The sequence below is a fragment of the Microtus oregoni genome, unplaced genomic scaffold, assembly GCF_018167655.1.
Source record: "Microtus oregoni isolate MIOR12 unplaced genomic scaffold, Mior012 000080F_ref0000499, whole genome shotgun sequence".
Classification (NCBI taxonomy): domain Eukaryota; kingdom Metazoa; phylum Chordata; class Mammalia; order Rodentia; family Cricetidae; genus Microtus; species Microtus oregoni.
The window spans coordinates 5,516,700-5,542,564 of NW_024544538.1; the positions used below are offsets into that span (position 1 = coordinate 5,516,700).

Here is a 25,865-nt window from a genome sequence, read left to right on the forward strand (position 1 = left end):
TCTCCAAGACTTTTATCATGAAGAGGTGTTGGATTTTAAGACTTTTTCTGCATCTAATGATGGTTTCTGTCCTTAAGTCTTTTCACATGGTGAATTATGTTTATTGACTTACACATGGTGAACCATCCTTGCATCTCTGGGATGAAGCTACTTGGATCACAGTGTAAAATATATTTTTAATAATATAATTGAAGCATTCTCCCCTTGTATTTTCTTCCTCCAGCCCCTTCTATGAACTCCTTCACCCACTCTCAAATTCATGGCCTATTTTTCTCCAATTATTATTATGATGTATGTATATAGATGTATAAATATATAAATACAATAGAATGAATCTGTTTTATGTTGATTGTATGTATATGACTTCAGGTTTGACCACTTGGTACCGGACAGCCAATTGGTGTGCCCTTCCCTGGGGAAGACTCCTTTCCTCCACTCTCAGTGTTCCTTAGTTGCCTGTAGTGCATTGTCTAGGCATGAAGTCCTGTGAGAGTTGCCCTTTCCATGATAGCACATTTATTGGTGTTTGCATTGTTTGGTTCCTATTTAAGAGAGCTAACATTTTAGTCAAACGTTTTTTAAATCTGTTTTTATCATGGAAAGTTTTTATTCACCCTTTGATTTTTTTTGTTTTTTTTTATCTTTTTTTTTATTGAGAAAAGGAGAAAAAAAAACAAGTTTCCACCTCCTCCCAGCCTCCCCCTCCTCCCAACCTTCTCCCCCTCCTCCCACCCTTCTCCCCCTCCCCCCACTCCTTTCCCCCTCCCTCTCCAGTCCAAAGAGCAGTCAGGGTTTTCTGCCCTGTGGTAAGTCTTAGGTCCTCCCCCCTCCGTCCAGGTCTAGGAAGGTGAACATCCAAACTGGCTAGGCTCCCACAAAGCCAGCACATTAGGCAGGATCAAAACCCCGTGCCATTGTCCTTGGCTTCTCATCAGCCCTCATTGTTCGCCATGTTCAGAGAGTCCAGTTTTATCCCATGCTTTTTCAGTCACAGTCCAGCTGGCCTTGGTGAGCTCCCAATAGATCAGCTCCACTGTCTCAGTGGGTTGGGTGCACCCCTCGTGGTCCCGACTTCTTTGCTCATGTTCTCCCTCCTTCTGCTCCTCATTGGGACCTTGGGAGCTCGGTCCAGTGCTCCAGTGTGGGTCTCTGTCTCTATCTCCATCCATCACCAGATGAAGGTTCTATGATTATATGCAAGATATTCATCAGTATTGCTATAGGATAGGGTCATTTCAGGTTCCCTATCCTCATCTGCCCAAGGAACTAACTGGGGACCTCGGCTTGGGCACCTGGGAGCCACTCTAGGTTCAAATCTCTTGCCAACCCTAAAGTGGCTCCCTTACTCACTCATAATTGGTTTCTAGCCATAAATAAGGGTCACGGAGTCTACAATAGGAGAATATAAAGAAGCTAAATAAGAAGGTGAACCCAAGGAAAAACATATAGTTATCCTCTTGTCTAAGGGAAGTAGACAAAATTGCCGGGGAGAAAATTGGGATCTTGGGGGTGGGGTGGGATGGGGGTAAGGGGAGATGGGGAGAGAAAAGTTAGAAGGGAAGAAGGGGGGGCCTTGGGGAAACAGGAGGATTGGGATAAAGGAAGGTTGGATAGGGGAGCACGGAATCACCCTTTGATTTTAATAAATAATTTTGCTGAGATTAATAGCTTGGTTTGACAGTTGTAGTCTTTGGGGGCTTGGAGTATATTTTTGGACCCTTCTGGCTTTAAAGATTTCAGTTGAGTAATCAGGTATTATTCTAAGAGGCCCTTTTTCATACGTGACTTGACCTTTCTACCATGCAGCTTTCAATACCCGTCCTTATTCTCTGTTTTTAGTGCTTTAACTATGATATGTTGTGGAGACTTTCTTTTTTGAACTGTTTGAACACAGTTGCAATCATTCTTTTGAATGCTTTGCAAGTTCTTTAGATCATTTTCCTTACAGGCCATTAATATGAGACTTGTAATTTTGGTAGGTGATGTTAGTTTGGTTTTTCGCTTTTTTCTCTTTGTGCTGGGTTTTGCCATCTTGAGTTAGTTCGTTGGGTGAGTTTTGCTTCCTTTATCAGAGATATTTACAGTGTTCAGGATGGGGCTAATTCATAAAATCATAGCAGGATTGTGACCTCAATTTCCTCTGTTTGTCTAGTATTTGGGAATATAGCCTCTATTCAGGTCTTCTGTTTCTCTGCCACAGTTGAGTGCCTTCAGCAATTTGATTAAAGAGCCTGAAGCCAGCTTCCCTAGGTGGTGTGTACTCAAGGCCCTGTAGGATAGGGCAACTGGCATTTCTCAGCCAGGAAGAGGCACGGTTCTGTGAGTCTTGGTAATATGTGATGGCCAAAAGGTCCCTGGTGAACACTAGGGGTGGAGTACAGGAAGTCCTAGAGGTGGGTAGACAGGCTGAGAAGGAGAAGCTATCCCTGGCAAGATGTTAAGGAACTTGGGTGACCCAAATGGTGGGGAACCAAGAGGAAGAGTGTGGGTAACCTATTTAGGTCCTCATTATGAGTGGTGGCTACAAGGCCCCCAGCAACAAGTGATGTGGGGATCAGATGAGTCCCAAAGAAAGAGAGATGGGTGAGGAGGATGTGAGTATTCCTAGCAAGCATCCAGAGGACTTTGGAAACCTGAATGAAGGAGAGTGAGGACAGGGTTCAGGTAATCTACTTGAGTCCACAACACATATGGTGGCTAGAGTTGAAAACAGTTGATTATTTTGTATCTATTTATTTCTTACTTATTTTGAGACATGTCATCATATAGCTCAGGCCAGACTGAGAGTCACAATTCTTCTGCTTCACTAGTGTCTGGAGAATTCTTGATTTGTATCATTTTTCTTCCTTTCTTTTTTTTTTTACTCTACTTGATTGTTTTCATGTAGGAAGGTAGACCAAACCCCTTTTACTCTCTCTTACTTACTTCTTAGTAGAAGTTTCTCTAATTTTTAAATTGAAGAAGTTGAGATCAAAGGCAGTCAACTGCTTATAGAAAACTTACACAAGTTGTTGGCAAACCCAGGAAAGTAGTGGAAAATTGCCCATTTGTAGTTTGAAATTGAAACAAGTGCCTTCCTTTAAAAGGGATGTAATTTATTACATTTGTTTGCAAGTGTGCTTGCGCAAGCACACATATGTATGTGTGGGTACTTACATGTCACTGTGCAGATGTGGAAGACAGACGACAGCTTACAGAAAAGTTAGTTCTTTCCTCTCACTGTGTGGGGTTCTAGGGACTGAAGCTCAGGTCATCAGTCTTGGTGGCAAGTACCTTCATTGGCTAAGCCATCTCTCTGAACCACACGTTATTGCTTACCTGTCTCGCATCTTCTGGAGCAGACGGACTTCAGAAAGGTTAGTATTCTGGATTCCACTAAGTAAATATCTTTGACTTGAGAGTCCCTGAATGGTTCTGATCTGTTCTCATGTCATCTCAATCTGCTCACCGATGTGGCAGGGCCTTATTCCTGAGGGTAAAGAAGCAAGTGGCACCATCTATGACAACCAAACAGGCCTCGGAGTCTGTTTGGGAGAAAACTGCACATGAGACCGTATCTGACTGGAATGACTCAAGCATATTTGTCTGCAAGATCATGGGTCACTCAGCAGTGCAGCTAAGGGAATCAGAAGGGATGATGGCATGTAGGCTTCTCTCAGGAAGGGCTCCTCAAGGGGGGAAGCATGTGGGGCTTTGAAAGAAAAGCAGTGTTCTGTGAAGGAGGAAGTAAGGCAGGCCACCATCTCCGCATGCCCACAGTAAGGCACGCACAGGTCCTCAAAGGGACTTTGGTTGTAGGAGAGGGATGGAGGTGTTGTCCTTGATAAAATGCAAAGAATTTGGGGGAGTTGTGTAGTGATTAAAAAAAAAAGAATGAAGAATGGGGAACCTTCTTAGCCTGCCACCCAACTGAAACCTCCTGGGGACCTTGCTTTTTCTAAGAAAGCAAGCTTCTTTCCAGGTCAGCAAAAGCTTGATTGTTCACTTGAAGCCATGGGGCAGACGTTTCAGACACTAGCAATTCAGTCGTGCAGTGAGCATGTTTTGAGCACTTACTATATGCCTGGAGTTTTGCTGTGGATCAAGAACGCACTGGTGCCTAAGACTTATGGCTTGCCGTACTTTACAATCTCCATGATGTGAACTAATGGATATGATACCAGATCTCCTTGGGGAAGGGCATTCTTTCCCATCCCTCTCCCTCTACCACTCACAGAAATGGTCAAATGCAGATCTTCAGATGGGGAGGGGGGTGGCAGAGGGAGACTCCAGAGTATAACACCTGAAGGATTTTTTCATATACAGCCAAGAAAGGATGTATTCCTGGGGAAAAATCAATTAAAGCCTCCCCTTTATATCCTGCCTGAAAATGAACCATGTTTGGGAGACTTCTTTTCTGCTTGTGCTCAGTCCTCCACGCTATGTTGAATTCAGAAAGACATGCTTAGGTCAGTGTTTAGCTTTTCTGGAAAAGCACAGCCTTTTGAGAGGTCATGCCCAACATTTCCTCAAGGTTTTATCACCTATGGCACCTGCCATGGGATTCTGCACGGGATGAGTATTGGAAAAATGTTCCTCAAATAAATCTGGGGCTTTGGAAACCTTATCACCCTTAGCAGTGTTTCTCTTCCACCTGCACTGGGTCTAACTGTGCACACAGGCCTTCCCATGCCGCTTCTTTCATTTCTTTAGATGCCTTCAGGGGCATCAAACGAGATCACCACCCTTGTGGCTAGTTATGATTGCCCTGGGATGCTGAAAAAAATGAGGATGTTATACTTGATATGTGACCCTGCCTCCACTTTGCACATGTGGCAGGAAGTCCCTTGGCCTTTCACTGACATCCTAGTTACCATGCTGCAGAGAGAGGGTACTGTAGGTGATCCTCAAAAAGAAACACCCACACAGGGCACCTCCTCCATAGAAAGAGAGTAAGGTGCCCAGGGTTCTCAAACTCAGCCTATCCTGATGCTCATGCAAACTTTGGAAGGGAAGCAGGGCCTAAGAAATGCTGGCCTCTTACAACAAAACCCAACCTTGACTCTCATATTCCAAGGACCTTCACTGTCATAGGCTCTGTGACCGATACAACTCCAGTGCTGGGAATGTAGTTGCATTTGGCTGCTCTGTTCTTTCTGTTGAGTGGGACTGCTCCCCCAGCAGCTTGTAGCCCCCTGTGCCTTGTATCACCCCAATCTCCTTTGCCCTCACAGCCTTTCCTAGCTGGAAACAATAATGCTACCATCATCTCCCTCTGTATGGGCAGTGCCTTGCCATTCACTCAGGCGATGCTCCATCATCTTGATGCCTCAGGGTAGGTACATTAGCTGGATGTTCTGGAAGCTGTAACTTCGCCTCCTTGTTCATTTTTCTTCTCTCAGTGAATTTTCCATCCTTGCCAAAGTAAAATCTTCTTAATACAAGTGTCCCAGATAGAAACATACCTATGTATCTTGGGTTGACAGTTTAGGTTTGATAACACCATGCTCAGCAGTTCCAGGACAGGGACATATTCCCAAGTGAACAAATAGTAGAGTTTTGGAGAAAATTCCTCTTAACTCCAAGGGCATTGCATCAGAAAACTCATTTGCTGGGCGACTGATAGGTGAATATTTACTTAGTTGAAAGTACATTTATTTTTAAGAGGTATTCATAAAGTTATTGAATTTGAGTGCAATTTTTTGGTCTGTTCTCCCTTGATTTTCAGAGAGGAATTTATAAGACAAATGTGACTAGCTATGTCTCACAGCTATTTGCAAGTGACACTGAGTTCTTTAATATAAAATTCTCATTATCATGTCTTGACCTTTTGGCTACAATCAAGTGATCTTTTGTGTCGGCGTCTATTTATTCTACATGATGATGGATTTCATAAAGACCTTTTCGAACATCAAGTACTTTGACTATATTCTCCTCTCCCTCTCTCCTTTCTCCCTCCCTCCTATTATTCCTAGTCATTTCCCCTAGGCACTCTCATTTCTGTTTGCAGGTTCTATATACATGAGTGATGCTAAAATCCAGGATATACAAATTGCTGAAAATGTGTTTGTCTGCGTCCAATTGCATGCACTACAATTATTTCTAGTTGCATCCATCTTCCTGAAGATGACATAATTCTTCTCTTTCTGGCCTTTTCCAGCTTTTTTTATCTGAGCCTCCCTGGGATGGAAAGGTTCCCTTGTAGGCTTCTTACTCACCTAACACTCAGGCAGATGGAAGAGGAAAGGTCTGAAGGTTAAGGATTCAAAGCCATAGTGCATTGATGACCAATTGAGAACTGATAAACGACTTCCGAAATGACTTACTATTGCACAGCAGCCACTAGGGAAGCAGGGCTTGGGGACCATAAAGGGATTTACTCATGCAGATGTAGAAACTTGTCTCCCAGCTTCATCTATCTCGTGAATGAGTGAGATGTCAGTGTGGAATGCCAGAGTCCATATGACAGAAGGACCTTGCTCAAGCTACTTAACTGTTTCTTTTTTATTATTATTATTTTTTATTTTTCGAGACAGGGTTTCTCCATAGCTTTTGGTTCCTGTCCTGGAACTAGCTCTTGTAGACCAGGCTGGCCTCGAACTCACAGAGATCCGCCTGCCTCTGCCTCCCGAGTGCTGGGATTAAAGGCGTGCACCACCACCGCCCAGCTACTTAGCTGTTCTCAAATCCCACTGCCTAGCTCGAAGGAAACTGTACTAACACCAAAGTCTCTAACTGGCAAAGTGTTGACTGAGGTCCGAGGTTGTCCATTCAGTCCCCATCTCTGCTCTCAAATACTGTGCTTCTTTCTTTTCTCAGCTATATTCTAGCCTCTCCTCTGTGGCCAAAGCGATCTTTCTAGAGGATATGTGTATATATATATATATATATATATATATATATATATATATATATATATATATATATATTCTCTAATCCTTTGGCCAGCTGTCTGTTATTTCCAAGATAAAGATTCCAACCCTTATAGTTGAGTGCAGTAGCTTATGTAGGCTCTTGGGGGATTGCCAAGAGTTGGAGGGTCAGCCTGAGCTACTGTTATGTTTGAAAGAAAAAGAAAATATTCCAACCCCCTTCTCTGGTCTAAAAAACTTATCATGACTGACGAGTGCTGCACTTTCCAGGTTCTCCCACAGCACTCTTTCCCTAAGACTGCAGTCATAGCAAATTGAAAGTTCTTTCCCAAGGCAGTCTCTTTCACCTCTAGCCTTTGTGCTAGTTTTTGCTGTACCTAGAACACTCAGTCCTTCCAGCTTGCCCTTTTCTTTCTCTTCGCTCTTGAATTGTGAAGAATTCTGTGCCCTTATTATCTTCCCAGGAGGTCCTCCCCCAATCTGAATTGCTTTCTTCCCTGTTTCCTCCCCCTTTGTGCTTCTGTCTTCTTAGCGCTCATCAGCCTGATTGAAACTGCCCTTTCCCTGGTTTGTTTCTCCCACTCAGCTCTCCGGGACTGTATCTTACTCGTGATTATGTTCTCAGCAGGGCCTGTTGAATGAATGATACATATTTAAGTGTTTTTTTGACACTGCAACCTGCTATACTAGTATTAAGTATTGCATAATACTACCATGTTCAACTTGGTTATTTAATATTGTTGGATAAAGCTTTTTGATAGGAACTAATACCACATTTCAGTGATGTCGTTCTCGTTCTTTCTTCAAGCTGATACTAAAGAAGGCCTTCCAGTTATTGAACATTTGAAGTGGGCTTGACTGAGGTAAGATTTGATGTGACAATGCCATTTACTCCTCATATCAGTCTTATAAACTTGATTCTCTCATACATATCACCTTAATTTTTCAGATGAAAAGAAGACAACAAAACAAAAAAAGCTAAGCCTACAAATATAGGTTCAAAAACATTGAGAATCTTACCCAGTGTCTCATAGCTAGATTTTTATTGTTGTTTTTGAGACAAGATCTGCCCTGCAGGCCAGGCTGGTTTTGAACTGGCATTGGTCCTTGCACCCAGTCTCCCGGGTCCTGATTGCAAATGCATCCCACAATGTCTAGCATGCCTAGCTTCATAGCCAGATTTTGGAAGTAGAGATTTCAAGTTCAAAAGCCCAATCCTGACAAACTTCTCAAATAAGAAAACTGCCAACAGAGTGAAACGGTAATCCACAAGATGAGAAAACTATCCGTCGGTGGTGCGTTTGCTGGGTTACTGACAAGCGGCAGAACTACCAGTACTCAGCGATTTGAAACAAGTCCAACATGATATTAAAAACAAATACAGAAACTTGGCTAGCTGTTTCTGTAAAGAAGATATACAGGTGCCCAAAAGGCATATGGAAATAAGTTGAACATCATTGATCATCACAAAATGCTAATTCAAACAACAATGAGATAATACTTCATACCTACTAGGGCAGCTTCTATTTTTAAAATGTGTTGGCAATGAAGTGGGGAAGTTAGAACCTTGTGCATCGTTCGCGGAATGTAAAATGGTTTAGGTATTGTGAAAAACTGTATGGGGATTCCTTCATAAATAGGAGTACCCACCATGTGAGCCAGCAATTCCACTTCTAGGTACATAGTTCACAGAGGTAATCACAGGATCACCAAGGGATATTTGTTTACCTCAGTTTACAGATGTTCGATATACAATTGCTCCAGGGCAATGCAGTCTCAGTGTTCATTAATGGAGGAATAGATAAATGTGTAGATAGTCAGTGGAACATCATTCATCCTTTTAACATTAGGACATTCTGTCATATACCATAATATAGGTAAGACCAAAAGCACAGTGCTAAACTGAAATAATTCATCCATAAAAAGAGAAAATCATATAATTCCTCTTATTTGAGCTACTATCATAGTGCACTAGCCAGACTGACAGTAGAATGGCGGTGCCAGCAGTGAGGGGATGGGGGATAGGGTGCTCACATTGAATGGGCTGTGCAGTCCTTTTCACAGTGGGAAAGAAAAAGCTCTAGCTGTTGATAGTGGTCATGTTTTTTCAACGGTGTGACTACACTTAATGCCACTGGAATATGCCCTTCAAACGGTTAAAGTATAAAACTTCAAATGTGGATTTGAGGGCAAGTGGAAAACCTAATAATAATTAGCGCATTCTCACCGGTTTTCAGTCTTGTTGATGTCCGAAAATACACTCCTGATTGATTAATCTTTTAATTTGTATTTTATTTCCTCTGTCCTAAGGCTGGAATGCTCCCTGTCAGGGCCTCTAGAGCTTTCACACTGGACACTGCTCCCCTGGGTGCTAAGGTAGGACCCAGACATACACGACTGGTTCCTTCTCCTCCTGGGAAGAAGATGCTTTCTCTGAAGGCAGCATACACACATTTTACTCACAAGCATGGGCAGATGGCTTGGATCCCTTCTGTTCCCAGGAATGGTATCAGGACTAGTTACAGTGTGCCCTTTCCATCACTGGGAGATAATCCCGACAGTGACATTGGACATAATGATTAATAGGTGAAGAACAGACATAAAGAGAAGGGGAAAGTGGCTTGGCCTGAGTCACACCGTGAAGTTAAAACAGCATGCTCCCAGCAATAAGCATCACCCTGGCTTTCCTACATGGCTGCCAACTCCACAACCTTGCTCCTTTTTTGTACTTTGGACACCAGATTGACTGGCTTTGGAAGCAGGTCTGAACTGTGTTGTTGATAAATGAAGCAAGCTTTCCTCAGTTTGCTATTTTATGGTCTTGCTTTGTTTCCTGCTTGGCAGGAGGCCTCATCATTGAAAATCTCTAAATGTTCAATTTGCCCTCCACTCAAATATAGCAAAGAACTCTCGATATCCCAGAGGTCCTTTGGGGATAGTGAGGATGAAGTAGGGAAAGAAGGACCTGTCTCATCTGTAAACAGAGAGTGCTCTTTTGTTCCTGGCCTCCCAGACCCGAATAATCACACAGAAACTATATTAATTACAACACTGTTTGGCCAATGGCTTAGGTGTATTCCTAGCTAGCTCTTACATCTTGAATTAACCCATTTCTGTTAATCTGTGAATTGCCATGAGGCTGTGGCCTACCGGTAAGGTTCCAGTGTCTTTCTCTTTGGTCAGCTACATGGTGTCTGCCTGACTCTGCCTTCTTTATTCCTGCATTCAGTTTAGTTTTCCTGTTTAGCTCTATTCTGCCCTGCCATAGGCCAAAGCAGCATCTTTATTAACCAATGGTAATAAAACATATTCCCAGCAAACAGAGGGGAATCCCACACCACTCATCTTTTCCACAGGTGAACATTAGACCACTTGGAGCATCATAGTCTCCTGGAGACCTTCTAAAACCACAAATGCTTGGGCCAGGAGTGCAGCGCGGTGCTATACCATCTGTCGAACCTATGTAGGGCCCTGGGTTCGATCTTCAGTGCCACAAAACAATACCCTGGGGCTCGGCCAGCTCAAAGTGGAATTTTCCCCTTCCCCCCATGGAACACAGCCCCAATAACAAGGGAGACCCCTTGAGTTGAGAAGCGGCGGTTCAAAACAGCTGTCACCTAGCTGACAGGCACCTTCTTCGTGAGATAGGAAGTACCGCTGTCTGTATGTAAACTTTGAGCGTTACCATAAGCACATTGTCCTGCTGTCTGGGCATTTTTCACATGCTACCTGTTGTCTTCACGTCATTGCTTTAAATCTTTGCTTCTTATACCCTCAGGGAGCTCCCAGAGAGTAGGTAGTGTGTTTATCATAGCCTATTATTATTGTACCCAAATGTCAGCTTTGTTAACACAACAGCGCATGTTCAGTGCACATTAATTGAACTGATGGAAGTCTTGTAGATGGGAAATCTGACATAATTTATTACTTATTTGGACAGATGCTCTGTGTCCTTTGGAAGCAAAATGATCACATGGGAAAATACTCATGGAGACAGAAGCCCTGGCTTCCGATCCTGACTGTGTCCTAAATTCCCATTGTGACTTGTAGTAAGTCACTAGTTTTCTCTGGCATTGAATTTCCTCATAAATGAAGCCAGGATTGATATATAGGCTTCATCCTAGTGCTGGACTTGGGATATTCTGCAGAGCAATGGGAAGTCTTTGTCTCCTGTGAAGGTGTGAGTGTCTTTAAGAAGTGTGAGCCAGTTCCAGGTTCTGACTTGAGAAGCTCGGGCAGACAGCAAAGCATGTGCTTTGGTCAAGGGTCTATGCCTTGTGTGTGTGGAGAGGAGAATGTTGCTCACTTCTCATTCATGTCCTTGGCTTTGACTGGACTCTTCCGTCCCAGGAATGTCAAACATTCACTATCTACATGCCTGTTCCGTTCTTTTTATGAATGAGCTGTTGCATTCCAGCTGGATTTCTGCTTACTCCTCGGGATGTTTCTAGTCTGGACTAAAACATTCGTTATTGTGTTTGATAAAGCTGTTCAAGTGATGTGCTCCGAGGAGGACAAGAGCAGCGCGAGGCGCCAGACTTTCTTCTTTTTCTTTCCTTCCTGGAGCATCTCATTTACTCAGAAAGTCGGCACACAGACATGGCGGCGGGGGGGTGGGGGAGTTGTGCTACAGTCCATAAGGAAACACATGGGAGCTAAGGGTTGCTTACAGAAATCTCCAGTACCTAGAATGGAGTGTGTTACATAGGTGATATGAAATATAAAGATCTGAAAGTGAATCAAAATGTCCATAACTCTCCAACATTTTTGTTTTAAAGACACACCTTTAATGGCATTGTACCTTAAGCTCACGAAATGAATGAGGTAGATATGCTACTGTCTTAACTGAGGAAAGCTAGGGTCCAGTTCTGTGTACTCTCTCCTCTGGGATCCAGAAGGTTCCTCCAGTAGAAATGAGAAGTGGTTCAATTCTTGTTCCCTCCCCCAGTTCATCTCAACAAAATATATAGAATATTATTTTTCAGTGGGGACATGGGTATCTGAAAAGAAAATACTGCAAATTCCCTCCTCCCACCCTCACTCCAGGGGTCCCCCAGTTATTACTAAGAGCATGGAAGAGGCTACTTTCACTAGGAAACTTGATCCACCAATGTATATGAGACTAGTGTTTGTTTAACTTAAATAAAAGAAGGAAAGAAAACTGCTGTGCTAGTTGTTCCAGCGCTCAGTAGAATGCTTGTTGGATATAGTCTACTACAGTGGATTACAGTGTAAAGCTCTTCTGTGGAGTCTGGTATGGCAGTGACCAACTAGGTGCAGCTGCCCTTTGCCCCAGTGTACCCTGAATTGCCCTGGGGGCACCCTGCATTGCCCTGACATTCAGAAATATTCCAAACGCAATTCATGGTCAGCGTCGTGTAATGCAGATGTCCGGAAGACCTTCGTGGAGAGCACATTCTTCTCCATTTGGAGGACTGTGACCCTCTGCCCAGCATGGCTGACATCTTTCTTTCCCCATCACCAATAGGTCAAGGAGAGACAAAGTCAAGGAGCTTACTTGACAGAGTGGTCTGAGAATCAAGGCACACCCCCATCTCTATCTTTGGAAAGCAATCTGCGGTAATGTTTTAGAAAGGTCGGAAGGATAATGCCTTTCAATTAAGAGGTTTCATTGTTACGGGTGTCATGGCCCTTTCATATGAATCTCTTTGTGCCCTACAGATTGTCCTTCATTATAGGAGGACACTTATACATATAACTTCGTTATATGCCAGAAGCGGTAGGCATAAAACTAGTTCTGGGAGTTCCATTTGACAGTAAACTAAGGGGTTTCACTCCGTTCAGGAGTGCCACAGTTCAGACAACAAGCCACCAGAAACAGCAGCTTATTCCCTGCTGACTTGGCTCCACCTCCTCCATCTCCTGGTCAGTCTCCTGCTAGGCTTCCTGTCTTTGCAATCTAGCTCAGGCTGGACTCTCATAGATGACAGCATTTGCTGCCACTGGATCATCTCCAGTTCCAAGCATCCCCTCTGCCCCCTGCCATGGCATATGGAATAGTTATTTGGGATTCAGTAGTTAACACTTGAAATTTGGTTTTAGGATCAAGAACACTCAAGGTTGGGATGGGGGAAAACTGTAGTACAGGGTCTGCTTGACAGCCAATGTTGACAAAGCTAAGACTAGACCAAGTTTTCCTATGCTGATCCTGCCTTCCTTGTTGGATGCGGAGCCCACTTTCATTTCTTGCTTCCTTTTAGTCTATAAACTGCCTTCCTTCTCTGCCCTGAGCCTACTGTCCTCTCGGACCAGAGAGAGGGGATCTGGAGAGTGCTGCCCAGTATCTGGACTTACTCTCTGGGACCTTGGTATTTGTTAGCTTATGTCTGGATTAAGGACCTCAGTGCCCGGAGAAGGTCTGACATCGCAGTTCTGATACAAGATTTCATCCCAGCTAAAAACCATCCCAGACAGTTGTTTGTTTAGAAGTGAAAATAACTGGTTTAGATGATATTACCCAAAGTCCCCCAGCTAAATGGTCACAGCAGGAGCCGACTTGGTGGCACTCTGCTGGGACTCTTTGATCACTATCCAAGGACCTCTAGGCACTGGCGGAGGGGAAGCCATTTGAGAGGAAGGCTGGACTCTGCCTCCCTGTTTGGAGCTGCACAACTGTCCCTGAAGTGTGATATTCCTCTCTGTATGGAAACCTGTCTGTTCATTGTGTGCACGGCTTTTGTCTGAAATTCAGGGGCTGGCAGAAAATCTCTGGGTGTTGTGGAACCAATCTGGCATTTTTTTTTAAAGTTTGCCTGGTCGAGATCCCACCCCCATCCGCCCAAGTCAGGCACTACTACTAATGTCCAACCTAGCCCACCCAAACTCAACAAACTCAGCTTGTGCCTATCTGGTGTCTGGGTCCTGGGGTCCGCGAAGCACCAGCTGGATGCCCACTGCTCACTCCTGCACTGGTTCTGGAGTTAGGGGAGAAGATGAGGAGGGCCCAAGGGACACCTCCCCAGGGTCCGAGTCAGCAATCCTGGTCTTCGTGCTCCCATTGCTGCCCAGCACGGGCTGCCGAACTTTTTTCAACCACTGGATCCGTTGTTTGGAATTAGCAGCCTATGTGGGAAACAGAGAGCGCTCTCCCGAAATTGCTCTAAGTCTCTTTGGGGAGATTCCCCCAGGAAATTCAGGAGCTTCAGTCGAAGCACTTAGGGCTGTTCTAGGGAACAAAGGGTGAGGGCTTCTTGGGTGCCCCTTGGGTGCTACCCATTGCATTTGCATACGGCAGCCATTGCCCCCTGGAGGGGAGCCTGCCTCTCCGGGGCAGGGGACTCTAGCAAGCGGCTGGCAAAGAGGACCTGTTTGCTGGCTACTTTGGAGGTGAGATGGAAAAGCGTGAAAGAAGAGGTTGCATTCCTCTCCCTGGTCCAGAAAAGATTCGGGTCGCGAGTGGGAAATAAAGAGTAAACACAAACAACCTCAAAAAAGAAGCCAAGAAACACGAAGCCAAAAGCAGCAAGCACAACACTGTTACAAAACTGTCTGGTTTTGTAACAATTTCCCCGCTGCCGGCCAATGAGCAGCGTGGGGGTGGAGTCACGTGGTGACGTTTTATATAACGCTTTGCTGAGACAAGACAGTTATTAGGCGGCGCGGGGCAGTCGGCATGGATCTCCGGGAGGCGAGGCAGAGCCAGGCGCACTGCGATCCCGCGTTCACGGCAGCGCAGCTCGTTTCCGTCCGCCGCTCCTTCCTGCGAGTTTCCTGTTCCTAGACGCCTCTCCTCTACCTACCCACCCGCAACCTCCGCAGGTTTCTCTCTTTTTGGACTCTTTTCAGACTACACAGATGTTGAGCTTGCCCGCCGAGCTCGGCAGCAACAACTTAGAACTGGCGGAGCTGGCGGAGCCGGAAGAGCGGGGGGCATCAGTGGCCCGAGGAGACTCCGTAGCCCACCCAGAGGCATCTCCCGACGGCTCTGAACCTCCCCCGAAGCAAGAGATGGAGCAAACACCGCAACCGGGGACCTCGACGCCGGCAGAGTGCAAAGTCCTGCTCACACAGGCGGACGCCTTGGCATCCGGAGGACGCCTTCGGGAAGCCCTCGGGGTATACAGGCAGCTCTCGGAGAAGCAGCAGCTAGTGGCCGAGCAGCTGGAGAAGTTTGTGCGCTGCCTGGCTAAGAGCGTCCCGCAAAAAAACCTCGTGGCGCCGGCTCCCTCGTACCAGAGCGGCAGCTCGAGCTGCTGCGTGGCGGCCCTGAAAAAGGCAGCGGAGGCTGCAGCCATGGTCCCCGAGGTATGGGATGGCTTTAAGTGCCAAAAGTGTCACGGATTTCTCTCGGACCCCGTGTCCTTGTGGTGCGGCCACACCTTTTGTAAACTGTGCTTGGAACGTGGGCGGGCCGCGGATCGGCGGTGCGCGGTCTGCGGGCTCAAGCTCTCGGCCGGTGGGAGAGCTCTCGGGTTGCGGTGGGCTGGGCAGCAGGCGCCCCTGCAACTGCGAGTCAACGTGGTACTCAGCGGCGTTCTGGGCAAGTTGTTCCCGGGCCCGGCACGAGCGTCGCAACTCCGGCACGAGGGAAACCGGCTGTACCGCGAGCACCAGGTGGAGGCGGCTCTGCTCAAATACAACGAAGCAGTTAGGCTGGGTAAGTCCTCCGCGCCGCCACCGGGCCACGAGGGCTTGGTCACGACACGAGGGGGGCGGGAGGATGAACCCAGCTGCGAGGTGGGGGATGGACGGGGCAGAGTTGGGCGCGCGCGGGCGAGGTGGGGGAAGGGAGGGAATGGCCCGTGGCCCACGAGGAGGAGGAGGAGGGACCTTTCTAGGAGTTTGTCGTTTCTACTTTAGCTTTCTTTGGCTGTTATTGGTCTCTCTGGTGCTATTGCTTTTTTAGTTGTTGTTCATTTCCGTATCTCCTGTTTGCTTTTGTGCTTCTATGCCACCGGGCCCCAGTTTCTCTCTTTTTGCGCGTTTCTTCTCATCTTTGTCATTATTTTCTGCCTTGCGCGGTGTCACCGTCCCTATTTCTCTATCTTTCCTGGACATTTCAGCGCTCCCTCTTACACCTGCCGCTACCTTCCCTGCCAGGAGAGGAACTTGGCACTGTTTCTCAAACTCCCGCGCGGTCCTCCCGGCTTTTGCCAGCCAGAAGTGGCCCGCCGGCGCCCGAGTCCGCTGCTCCCGTCTCTGGGAGTTGTCCCTTCCGGGGCCGCGGCTCCCCGTGGGGTGGGTCCGGCCTGGAATTAGGTCAGGAGAGCACTGGTTGCATAAGGACCTCGAGCCGCCCGGGCCGGCGGCCCCTCCTCCGCGCGGGCGGGCGGACGGGCAGGCGGGCAGGCGGGGATTGTGTAACGCTGAGGTAACCGAAGTGGGCCACGCTCGCCTCGGAAACCATCCCGCGAGCGTGTGCGGGGGGGCAGAAGGGGGGGCTCGCTCCCCGCTGCCCTGTGACTCATTGTCACCGCTTCCTATCACACGATCCTTGGCTGAAATAGATGCACTTGCCCCACCCCCTCTATGCGCCGCAGTCAGACAGCCTTCGCCCTGACATCGAACCCTTTGACCCCTCTAACCCAACGGGCGGCAGGACCAGGCAACTTCCCAAGGAAACAAGGGACTGTCTACACAGGGGGCATGCCTCTGTCAATCTTCTCCAAAAGTTTCCAGTAGAGGAAGGGTGGGCTCTGTAACTTTTAAGGGCAATGCGGGAAGCCCCACATCTCTCCTGGAGTGGATGGAGCACGGGAGTTCTCCCGGGGACCTGTTTGCTCCACCAGCCTCCTCCTACTCAGATCTAGGAAGTGGCCTTGGAACCCCAAGCTGGTGCCAGCACCTCTGCAGGCAGGCTGGGCGCGGTGTCCAGAGAAACATGCTGGGGAGGAGGCAGTGGGGCTAAGCAGACAGGGCTGTGGGATCCTAAGGCCCCCCCCCCTAGACCATCTCTGATAGGTGGAAGTGGGATGGGATGGAGTCTCCACATGTTGAATCCCGCTCAAGCTAGCAACAGGTAGTGTTGGCGGGAACAAAACCAGGGCTGACTGGACCCCATGACTGAGGGACACAGACCTTACTCACAAAACACATCCTGTGTGTGCCTGTACAAAACAGGCTCTGAGCTGCCAATGTGCAGTTCAGAAAAGTGGCAGAGAAGACTGCAAACTCCATGCTAAAGTGAAAAGCAAATTATTGGCACCCAGGTCATCTCTGAGAGTACTCCTGAGGGACGGTCGGGGTAGAGGTAGACGTCAGAGCCCAGAACTTGAGGAAGAAGGCAGCAATGTGAATGGAATAGGCTCTGGCCACTTCTGAATGGAATTCCAAGGGTGGCTCTGTTTCTTTCATCCATTCCCCAAAGGCTGGCCAGGAAAGCCCTTTCTCAGGGTCCTCTTCTATCACCACCACCACTTTTCCTGGGAGCATCTTTCCTACACTTTTGTTAATCTCTTCAGAGCAGTCAGGGCAAAAAAAAAAAAAAAAAAAAAATGGCAATAGCACCGTCACCCTGCTAAGAGGAAAAGGGACCTCTTCAACCGATGGTATGAAATGTATCCTGGAAATGGCTAGTGTCTTATTATTCAAAATGCTGGGCCCACACTCAGAAAAAGGAACTTCCCTTCACACAGGCCTCAAAAGATTAACCAGCCCTGTAGCTTCAAACCCTATCAACGTCATCTCCTTGTCCTTGTTTTTCCTATCTAAAGAATGGGGGGGTTGAAGACCTGTCCAGGCCTGAGCTCTAGTGATTCGGTGGTGGTGAGGGTGAGACCCCTAAAAGCCTTGTCAAAGTGCTTTTTCATTTGGCCATCGACGGGAGGTTGGACCTGGTAAGTGCGTATCTGTTTCCTCCAGGAAAGCTTCATATGCCCTGACCATATGGTGGTTAATGCCACAGGTAATCCCCGTCTGGAATACTAACATGGACTTGTCTTGTTAGAGGTCTGGCTGCCTCTCTTCCCTGGCTTCGTTCTCATTTGATACTGGCTCCCTCGGAAGCCAGGTTGCTGGACACTAGCAGCCTGCATCGTTCATCTGGCAGAAGAGCACCAGGGTTTTCTTTAGGGAAAAGTTTCTAATGTATCATGGACACTACACCACCTAGCGCCAGCTTGCAGAAGGAGGGCGACATTACTCCTTTGCACGGAGAAGCTAGGGTGTAAAAGTCAGGCCGATATTAGGACTGGAAATGACATTTAAGCCTTTGGGTCCAGTGGAAAGAGCTTACGATCCATCCTCACACAGGACTTATCATATGCTTGTGCTGGGAGCCATTAATGAGGGCTTTTTTTTTTCATTTCGGCAGCTCCAAATGATCATTTGCTTTATAGCAATCGGTCTCAAATTTATTTCACCTTGGAGTCTCACGAGGATGCACTGCATGATGCAGAAATAGCATGTAAACTTCGGCCAATGGGTTTTAAGGTGAGTGTGGGACAGGAGGGATGGGAAAGGGGCTGTCTGCAGCCAGGGATGGGCAAGAAGGCTGGCCCTCTGGGCCAGGAGATATTAGAGCCTGGGCTGTGCAGGGCATCCATTAATAAAGGAAAGTATAAGTCTGCAAGGAATCTTAGTAAGTCCACCTTCAATTGGTGACCTTAAGGATAGGCTTGTCTTCGTTTTTTTTTTTTTCAAAGTATGGAATCAGTAGCCACACAGCCTGACTTTGTGTCTCAGCTCGCAACTTTTCTTAACTGTATGGTCTTGGGAAAATCACTTAATTTCTGTGTCTAATGTCCTCATTTTAACATGCTTATATTCAAGGCAACTACTAAATGGGGTTGTCGTGGGGATTATACAAGATCATGTAGAGAAGATGCTCAGAACGATGCATGTAACATTGTATGAGTGTTTGCTATCACCGCCACCATCATCATCACTCTTACCATTTTCTAGGGAAAATAAGTAGAGAAATCTGAGAAAAATATTGCTGCCCTGGTCCTTAAGAATGTCTACTGATAACCAGGCTTCTTGGGAGCTTAAACAGCTTTCTTTAAAGCGATTGTCAAATTAACACAATAGCTGTGCCATTTGGAATCATTAATACAGTCATTTGATACGTCATCATGTATACCCCCCAACAATCTCGGTCAAAAAGGAAAGGTGAGAAGAAAGACAAGGTAGACTTCAAGACAGGGGATACCTGAATACAAAGTACTACTTTCTGCATCGTTGCCTGGCCTCAGGACCACCCTCTTCCACATGTCTGTATTTTGTTTAGAAGATTAGAACTGGGTCTGTGGCTCAATGCTTGCAAAGTGTGACTGTGCGGAAATGACTGCACTCTCCAACACTCACGTGTTCTTATTTGCTATCTGATGCTAGTGCTATCGGCCATGATCATTTTGCAGGTATGTGTAAGAATCAAAGGTGAGAAGAGCAAACTCTGCAAGCTACAAACTTTACAGGATATTGGTTTAAGAACCTCTGTCTACAGCCTGAGGGTGGGAAAAGCAGTGTCTCCAAGACCAGGGCCACTGTGCCTATCTGACGGTCACAGGAGCAGGTATCCTCTGGATGCAGAATGTTTCTCTGACCTTGGATTAGGCACCACCTTCAATAGTCTCCAGATAGCCTCCCAGTGGGTCTAATTAAACATACTTCTCTGCGGCACTTTACGTGCAAAATCACACTGATCAGGTAAATACCACAAAACCGTTTACATCAGTTTAGTTCAGATATTGCTGCCTAATGAATTTTGTTGTTGAACCTATGAAAACATCGGATCATTGAAAGTTTTACAGACCTAGGAACTTCAGAGAAGGCCTGATGAAGTTGGGTGTGGTGGCATGCACTTATAATCCAATCAGGATCCGGAGTTTGAGGCCAGCCTGGAGTATGACAGCGAGTCTGTAATATTAGAGTGAAGCTCACTGGTCTTTCACGAAAGCGTTTTTCGTGGATGGTAAAGGATCATTGTGTTCTCTTTCCCAAGGAAGACATTTACAGCTTAATCCAAGTCACCAGTGCCTTAAGTTGCCATGGGGACGGGCTATTTAACATGAAAGCCTTGGGGTAAGGGGGGCTTCCCTGCAGCCTTTTTTACTGGAAAACTAAATCCAGATACCACGATGGGAAGAGGCCTGAGAAGCCTGTTGTAGACATAATGAGAAAAGGGGTTTCTACAGTGAAGAAAGAACTGGTATAAGTACTTGACAGGGGTTTCATTTCCCCACAGCTGGGAGGAAGAGGAAAGGGAAAGTTCAGAGAACTCTGTTGTCTTGGGGATTGAAAGGGTCGAATGCTCTGATTTCTGTATTTCCCACTATTTCTGGGTGAAATGCCATAAGGCCAGTAGACAGCCCAATTTCATCCATCCATCCAGGGCTCTGTGTCATTCCGTGCATCTTGCCGGCAGTACAGCTGTCAGCATAAGCTGGCCACCCTGAGAAAGTAGGCTGTGTGAGTTGCTACTGGATTGGTTACTAGTCATCCAGAGGTCTCTGCAGGTTCCCAGCACTGAAGCTGCTCTGCAATGACCGGCTAGCCTTTCTCCAAAAGGTCACTTTTGGCAGGAGCAAGAAGGAGGTGTGTCAGCCAAGATTTGGATCCAGAAAGAATTGAGGGCATGGATAGAGGTCCCCACTAGGTTTGTAGCTGTGGCCACTGCTCAAGAATCCTAGCCAGGTCCTGACACCATACAGCCACACGTTAGAAGGCAGAGGGATGCCTGACAAGGGATATTCATACTAGGCACTAAGAGGAGGCAGCCCCTTTACTCTGTTTTTTTTTTTTTCTTTCATTCTTGCCCTGCTCAGGATTGCTGCTTAGGTCCTTATACAGAAATTAGTCCGGAGCACTTGGGTTTAAATCCGGAGGCCATGAAACATCCTTATATCTATAAAGTGTGCAGCAACAGAGGAAAAGACAGCTACGTTTCTAGAAACAAAAGCATTGGCTCAGTGACTGGTCTTCTGGAAGTTCTCAGGCCACAGTTTCAGTTTGAGATTGCTGCTAGAGAGGCCATGGTCTTTCTCTCAGGTCTCTGTAAAAGTGATGGGCTCACGTGAGCCACCACTGTCTTACAGACCAGTTCAAAGAGAGGCACGGCATCTCTGGATGAACATCGAAAACTGAGCTATTAGAGTCTGTGGTTAAATGGAGGCTCTGACATGTTTGTGATGCTCAGTTGTGGGGTGAGAGGAGGTAGTAAGCCTAGGAGCTAAGAATCTTGGCTTTGTATATAGTCAGTCTCAGGTTTAAACTTGAACTTTACAGCTTTCTGACTGTTGTACTTTGGTTAAGTTATTTCTTGGGATCCCCCTTTCATTGCCTTTAAAATGGGATTCATGATAGTTTGCCATTGTTACTGGTACAAAAATCAAAGTCTTTTAACAACACTCCACCCGATAGGGACTACTCGGTAAGCACTCAGCCATCGCTGTTGATAGTAGCTACATTAAGATGGTTATTAAGATGTGATTGACTGCTAACATTTTCTTCCAGGCACACCTCAGAAAAGCACAAGCTTTAGCCACCCTAGGCAAGGTGGAGGAAGCACTCAGAGAATTTCTCTACTGTGTATCCCTTGATGGAAAGAACAAGAAAGCCAGAATTGAAGCTCAGAGGGTGAGTTGAATAACCCAGTGTCAGCTGCCTAGTGGACCCCCACCACTTTGTCTTCCTAGGGAGAATGATGAAGATGCGACCATCCTCAGTATCTGTGATCCTGAGTGGGTGGTTCTCTGGGTTTAAGGGTCATGAGAGAGATGCCAACTGATTGCCCAGAAGCACTGCCGCTCTGGTATGTACTATCAAATTGGCAGCTCCTACTGTTTTGTAGGAGCCAGTGAAGAATGTTTTGCCTTAGAGTCAGTGGGATAGAAACCACACTGCACCAAGTAAGCTAACCTGGGGGTAAAGGGTCACTGAGGATAGTCTGCTTGTCGATGAGAGATCAGGAGCCAGGGGGTGGGGACTGCTTGCAGCTGTATGACTTTGCTTTGCCTCAGTCACACATCTCACCAGTCACACATGGAGGACAGCTCCCGGGAAAGGACACTGATGATCTCCACATTGCTTGCCACATACAGAACTCAAAACTTCACCTCCTCTGCTAGAAAACTAAACCCAGTGTCTCAGAAATTCAAGTCAGAGTCCATTGTGAAACAATCCGATTAGTCCTTCCAATTCTTGGGCCCGGGAGATTGTGGCCGTAAAACAAATATGATGAGAAATACCAAGGACTTGGCTGAAGGGTCAAGCATCCTCATTTGATCCTCAAATGACTTTGTCATTTATCCTAATATATTCTTCTGGTGTCTGGAAGTGAGATGCTGACATTCAGTGGTTGTATTTGGTTTCCTGTCCCCATACACCATTCAACACCAGACCATAAGCCCTCCTATCCATTTATAATGGTTTGACAGGGAAAGGGGGGAAGAAAGTGAGCAAGAGACAGAACTGATTTCTGAAGACTCTAGAACGGAATATTTTAGCAAAACTGATAAAGTTGGCAGAGGCTAGACTCTGGATTTTCTGACTTTGGCATAGAATTCATTCCCTGTCTAGAAAAAAAAATGGCCTGGTTTGTGTATGTGGATAAGGTTTAATTGAAAGGGGCATGGCTCAGGTAGAATTATTTAGCAATCTATGGGCCGTTCCTAAAACTTCAGTGTAGTCTGTTCATAGTCTAACGTGACCTGAGCATGTAAGCCACTTGGTTAGTCCTCTCTGTATAAGGGTCCATATCATCCCCATAGCCTCGCTGTTATATTTCTCAGCATGTTATAGATGAGACAAATAGGTGCGGACTCTAAGGCTCAGTGGCTTTCTTTTGTTCATTCCTCGGGTGGCCCAAGAGGTTCTGATATTACAAGCTGAACTAACTTCTCTCTTCAGTTTGCTTTCAAGGATGGCCTGTTGTCATTTCGATACCTGCCTGATGAAAGACAAGGCACTGTGGGAAACTGTAGAGACACAAGAAGGCCTAAGTTCCTCGTGGAACTTGTAATATTTTGTTGGTGAATATGACTGCCAGGCAATATAAATGAATGTGTGCTTAAATTAATGGTTATAAAATTCTGAAATTAATGTAAGAATTTGGAGGCAATTTTCTGCTGAGTGTCATGGAGCTATAACAGCCATGTAAATACAGTGAGCAGCTTCAACTGTGCGTTCACTGGATTATTCCAGTTATAGGGCTAAACATTTGCAAACGGTCCAGATGCGCTAGACATCAATAAGCCTCCTTAGAACCCACAGCCCTGTGCTTTATTTTAAACTACAGATTCTTAACCCAGTTGGGTCTTTCTCTGGCTGAAATTATATCAGAATGAACTTTCATTCATGTGGAACGATTATTCTCACTGAAAGCTGACCCTAACTTGTGTTTTCCAGAACCATTGAAAAGCTCTGTTCGGAGATCTTAGGTAGTAATGCTAAGAAGGGCACGGTTGTATTATTCCTGCCTTCTTTCTTTTGATTCTGACTCCTGGCCTCCTTTTCCTCACACTACCTTCTGTCTTTTCAACTTTGTACCCGGGGCCTAGATGGCCCCCTTCAGGGAGACTGTCTCCGAAGTGGATAGACCCTTTTGGGTCCCTGAGTAGGGTTTCTGTGAGCCAACATTGATTCCTAGGGATGAGTTAGCTCTGAGAGATTACATTTATGACCCTGGGTATTGTGGGCCTTTCCACCTTTGTCAGCTTATGCCTCGAAAGTAGGGGTTTTAACAGTGGAGGGAAGCAGAAGCATCTCTCTGAGGAGTTGAGGCACCTGAGTGCTAGAATACATCCTTGGATGTAGAAACACCTTCCTCATTTCCATGAGGGTGATGAGGGACATTTATCTCTGGCTGGAAAGAAAGACTTACTTCGTGACAGACTTCCAGTGCTGAGTGAGAGGAAATAGTTTAAGGTTCAGTCCCGTGGTCTGCAGAGAACGTGAAAGGGCAGGTGCGATCAGAGAGGTGTGAGTACTGAGGCAAGGCAGCTCTCAAGCTCAACTTTAAAGGCTGAGGAGGGCTTCTGTGCAGAGAAAGTGCTGAGGCAGAAAGGAGCGTCACGAAGAAACTGTGAAGAACAGACAAGAGAACAAACCAAACTTTGTGTTTAGTGTTTTTTTCAAGTTCTCTTGATGAAGTAACGCTCCTGATTATGTAGACTGAACTATAGTGTCAGGCATTCTCTAGTGAGCCTCCAAACATGGCAGGGTCGACTAGGTGAGGAACATTCGAGAAGCCCGTTGACATGCCCTCTCTTCTGCTTTCTTTCTCTCTTTCTCTCTCTCTCTCTCTCTCACGCACATGCACACATGCACGGGTAGATAGATAGATACATACTTACATACAGTCCCTGACCCCTGATTGGCACAAGGAGGAACTGAAGCAAGAATGCGAACAACTAACACTGCAGCTTGCACTCAAATGCGTTCCTTTGTCTCCTAGACCCTTTCCTTCTACTTAACTTCTCCCTCATCGGTATATCCGATTGGAGGCGAACCTGACACTTTATACAGAGATGACCAGGAAGAGGAAGAGGCTGAAAGGAGAGAGGAAGTCTGAGCTCTGCTTTCCTAACATTTAATCACTCAGGTCCCCAGCTCTGAAGGGATTTAAAAAATCCAGGTGTGATGATGGGGGACTCGAAACAGACAGACGGAGAAAAACAGCAATAAGGAACCCAGTGTAGATTTGTGGACCTCTCTGCCCACGAAGCTGCTGCGGGCTTGACTCTGTATTCTTCAGCTAAGGTGTCCTTGTTTGCTTTGCTATTACTGTGGTAAACTCCATGATCCAAAGGAGCCTAGGAAAGAGAGGGTTTTCTTTCTTTACACATTCTGGGTTGCAGTCTGTCACTGAGGAAAGTCAGGGCAGGAACTCACGGCAGGAACTCGGAGGTAGGAACTCCTGCAGAAGCCCTGGAGGAATCTGCTTACTGGCTTGTGACTCAGGGTCACATTTAGCTACCTTTCTCAGACATACTGGGAGCACCTGCCCAGGAGTGGCACTCCCCAGAGTGTGCTTATTTTCCTGCATTAACCATTAAACAAGGAAATACCCACACAAACTTGCCTACAGGCCAATCTGATGTAGGCATTTTCTCAATTTAATCACCCTCTTCCCAGGACGACCTAGTTTTTATCAACTTGACAAAAACAAACAAACAAAAAAAAACAACGAAAAATGAAAAACAAAAAACAAAATAACCCCACTAGCCAGTACAGGCATCTCTTCTGACTTAACTCCTATGTTTCCTTTGGTTCAGACAGATTTTCAAGCTCCATTGCAGGTATTTCTGCAAAATGGTGGCACCATAGAGGTGGCTCTTAACCTTGGTTAAGTAACAAAGGCATTTGTCTTGCCTTCTCTGGGTCATATTTCAGACCTTGGGAGACTGGAGCTGGACCCAGGAACCAACATTTTCATAAGTTCCTAGGTGACTTATTTGATAAAAAAATACATGTATTTTACTTTTTAATATGTGTATGTGTTTGAATCTGTGTGTGGGTATTTGCACATGAGTACTGACACCTCTGGGTGTCAGAGGTGTCCGCCATCGCTGGAGCTGGACTTACAGGTGATCGTGAGCCACCTTACATGTGTGTTGGGAATCGGACTTGGATCTTCATACAAAAACAGTATGTGCTCTTAATGACTAAGTGATTTCCTGTATCCCTGTCCCCCGCTCCTAGATGATATTGATGTGTGTTGATGCAACAACCTCTCCTTAGTGTGTCTAGGGACACCGCTCCAAGGCTTCCTCAATGGAGTTTTGCCTTGCAAGCTGTGCTCTCTCGTCCCCCATCCCTCCCCCTTCACCTTAGTCTAGCACCTGTAGAAACTTGAGTAGTGAAGTCTTCTGTTTTATGTCACAGCTTCTCTTTAGTTTCTTTTCACCATCAGTCCCGGGGGAGTCTCAGGAACATTCTCCCGATATCCTGAAGCTGTTGGCACCTCACCCTAGATTAAAGGAACACGTAGAGTCAATGGCTACTGAAGGCACCAGCCATAATCTACCAAAGTTGTCACAGGTAAAACTCAACTCACCCAGCTCGCTCATGATGCTTCGTTTGGCTCTTTTGTGGGCACACGAGAAGTGAGCCCTA

The 25,865-nt window shown here is 46.3% G+C and overlaps 1 protein-coding gene across 1 annotated transcript in view; it reads left to right on the forward strand.

The window, feature by feature from the left end:
- LOC121441667 (LON peptidase N-terminal domain and RING finger protein 3-like) overlaps positions 1-25,865 on the forward strand; it is a 113,862-nt gene that overhangs the window by 60,630 nt on the left and 27,367 nt on the right. Inside the window, exons 2-5 of the mRNA XM_041642870.1 lie at positions 14,466-15,468; positions 18,124-18,242; positions 21,264-21,386; positions 25,635-25,790. Coding sequence (XP_041498804.1) covers positions 14,466-15,468; positions 18,124-18,242; positions 21,264-21,386; positions 25,635-25,790 — 1,401 coding nt within the window. The remainder of the gene's footprint in view (positions 1-14,465; positions 15,469-18,123; positions 18,243-21,263; positions 21,387-25,634; positions 25,791-25,865) is intronic.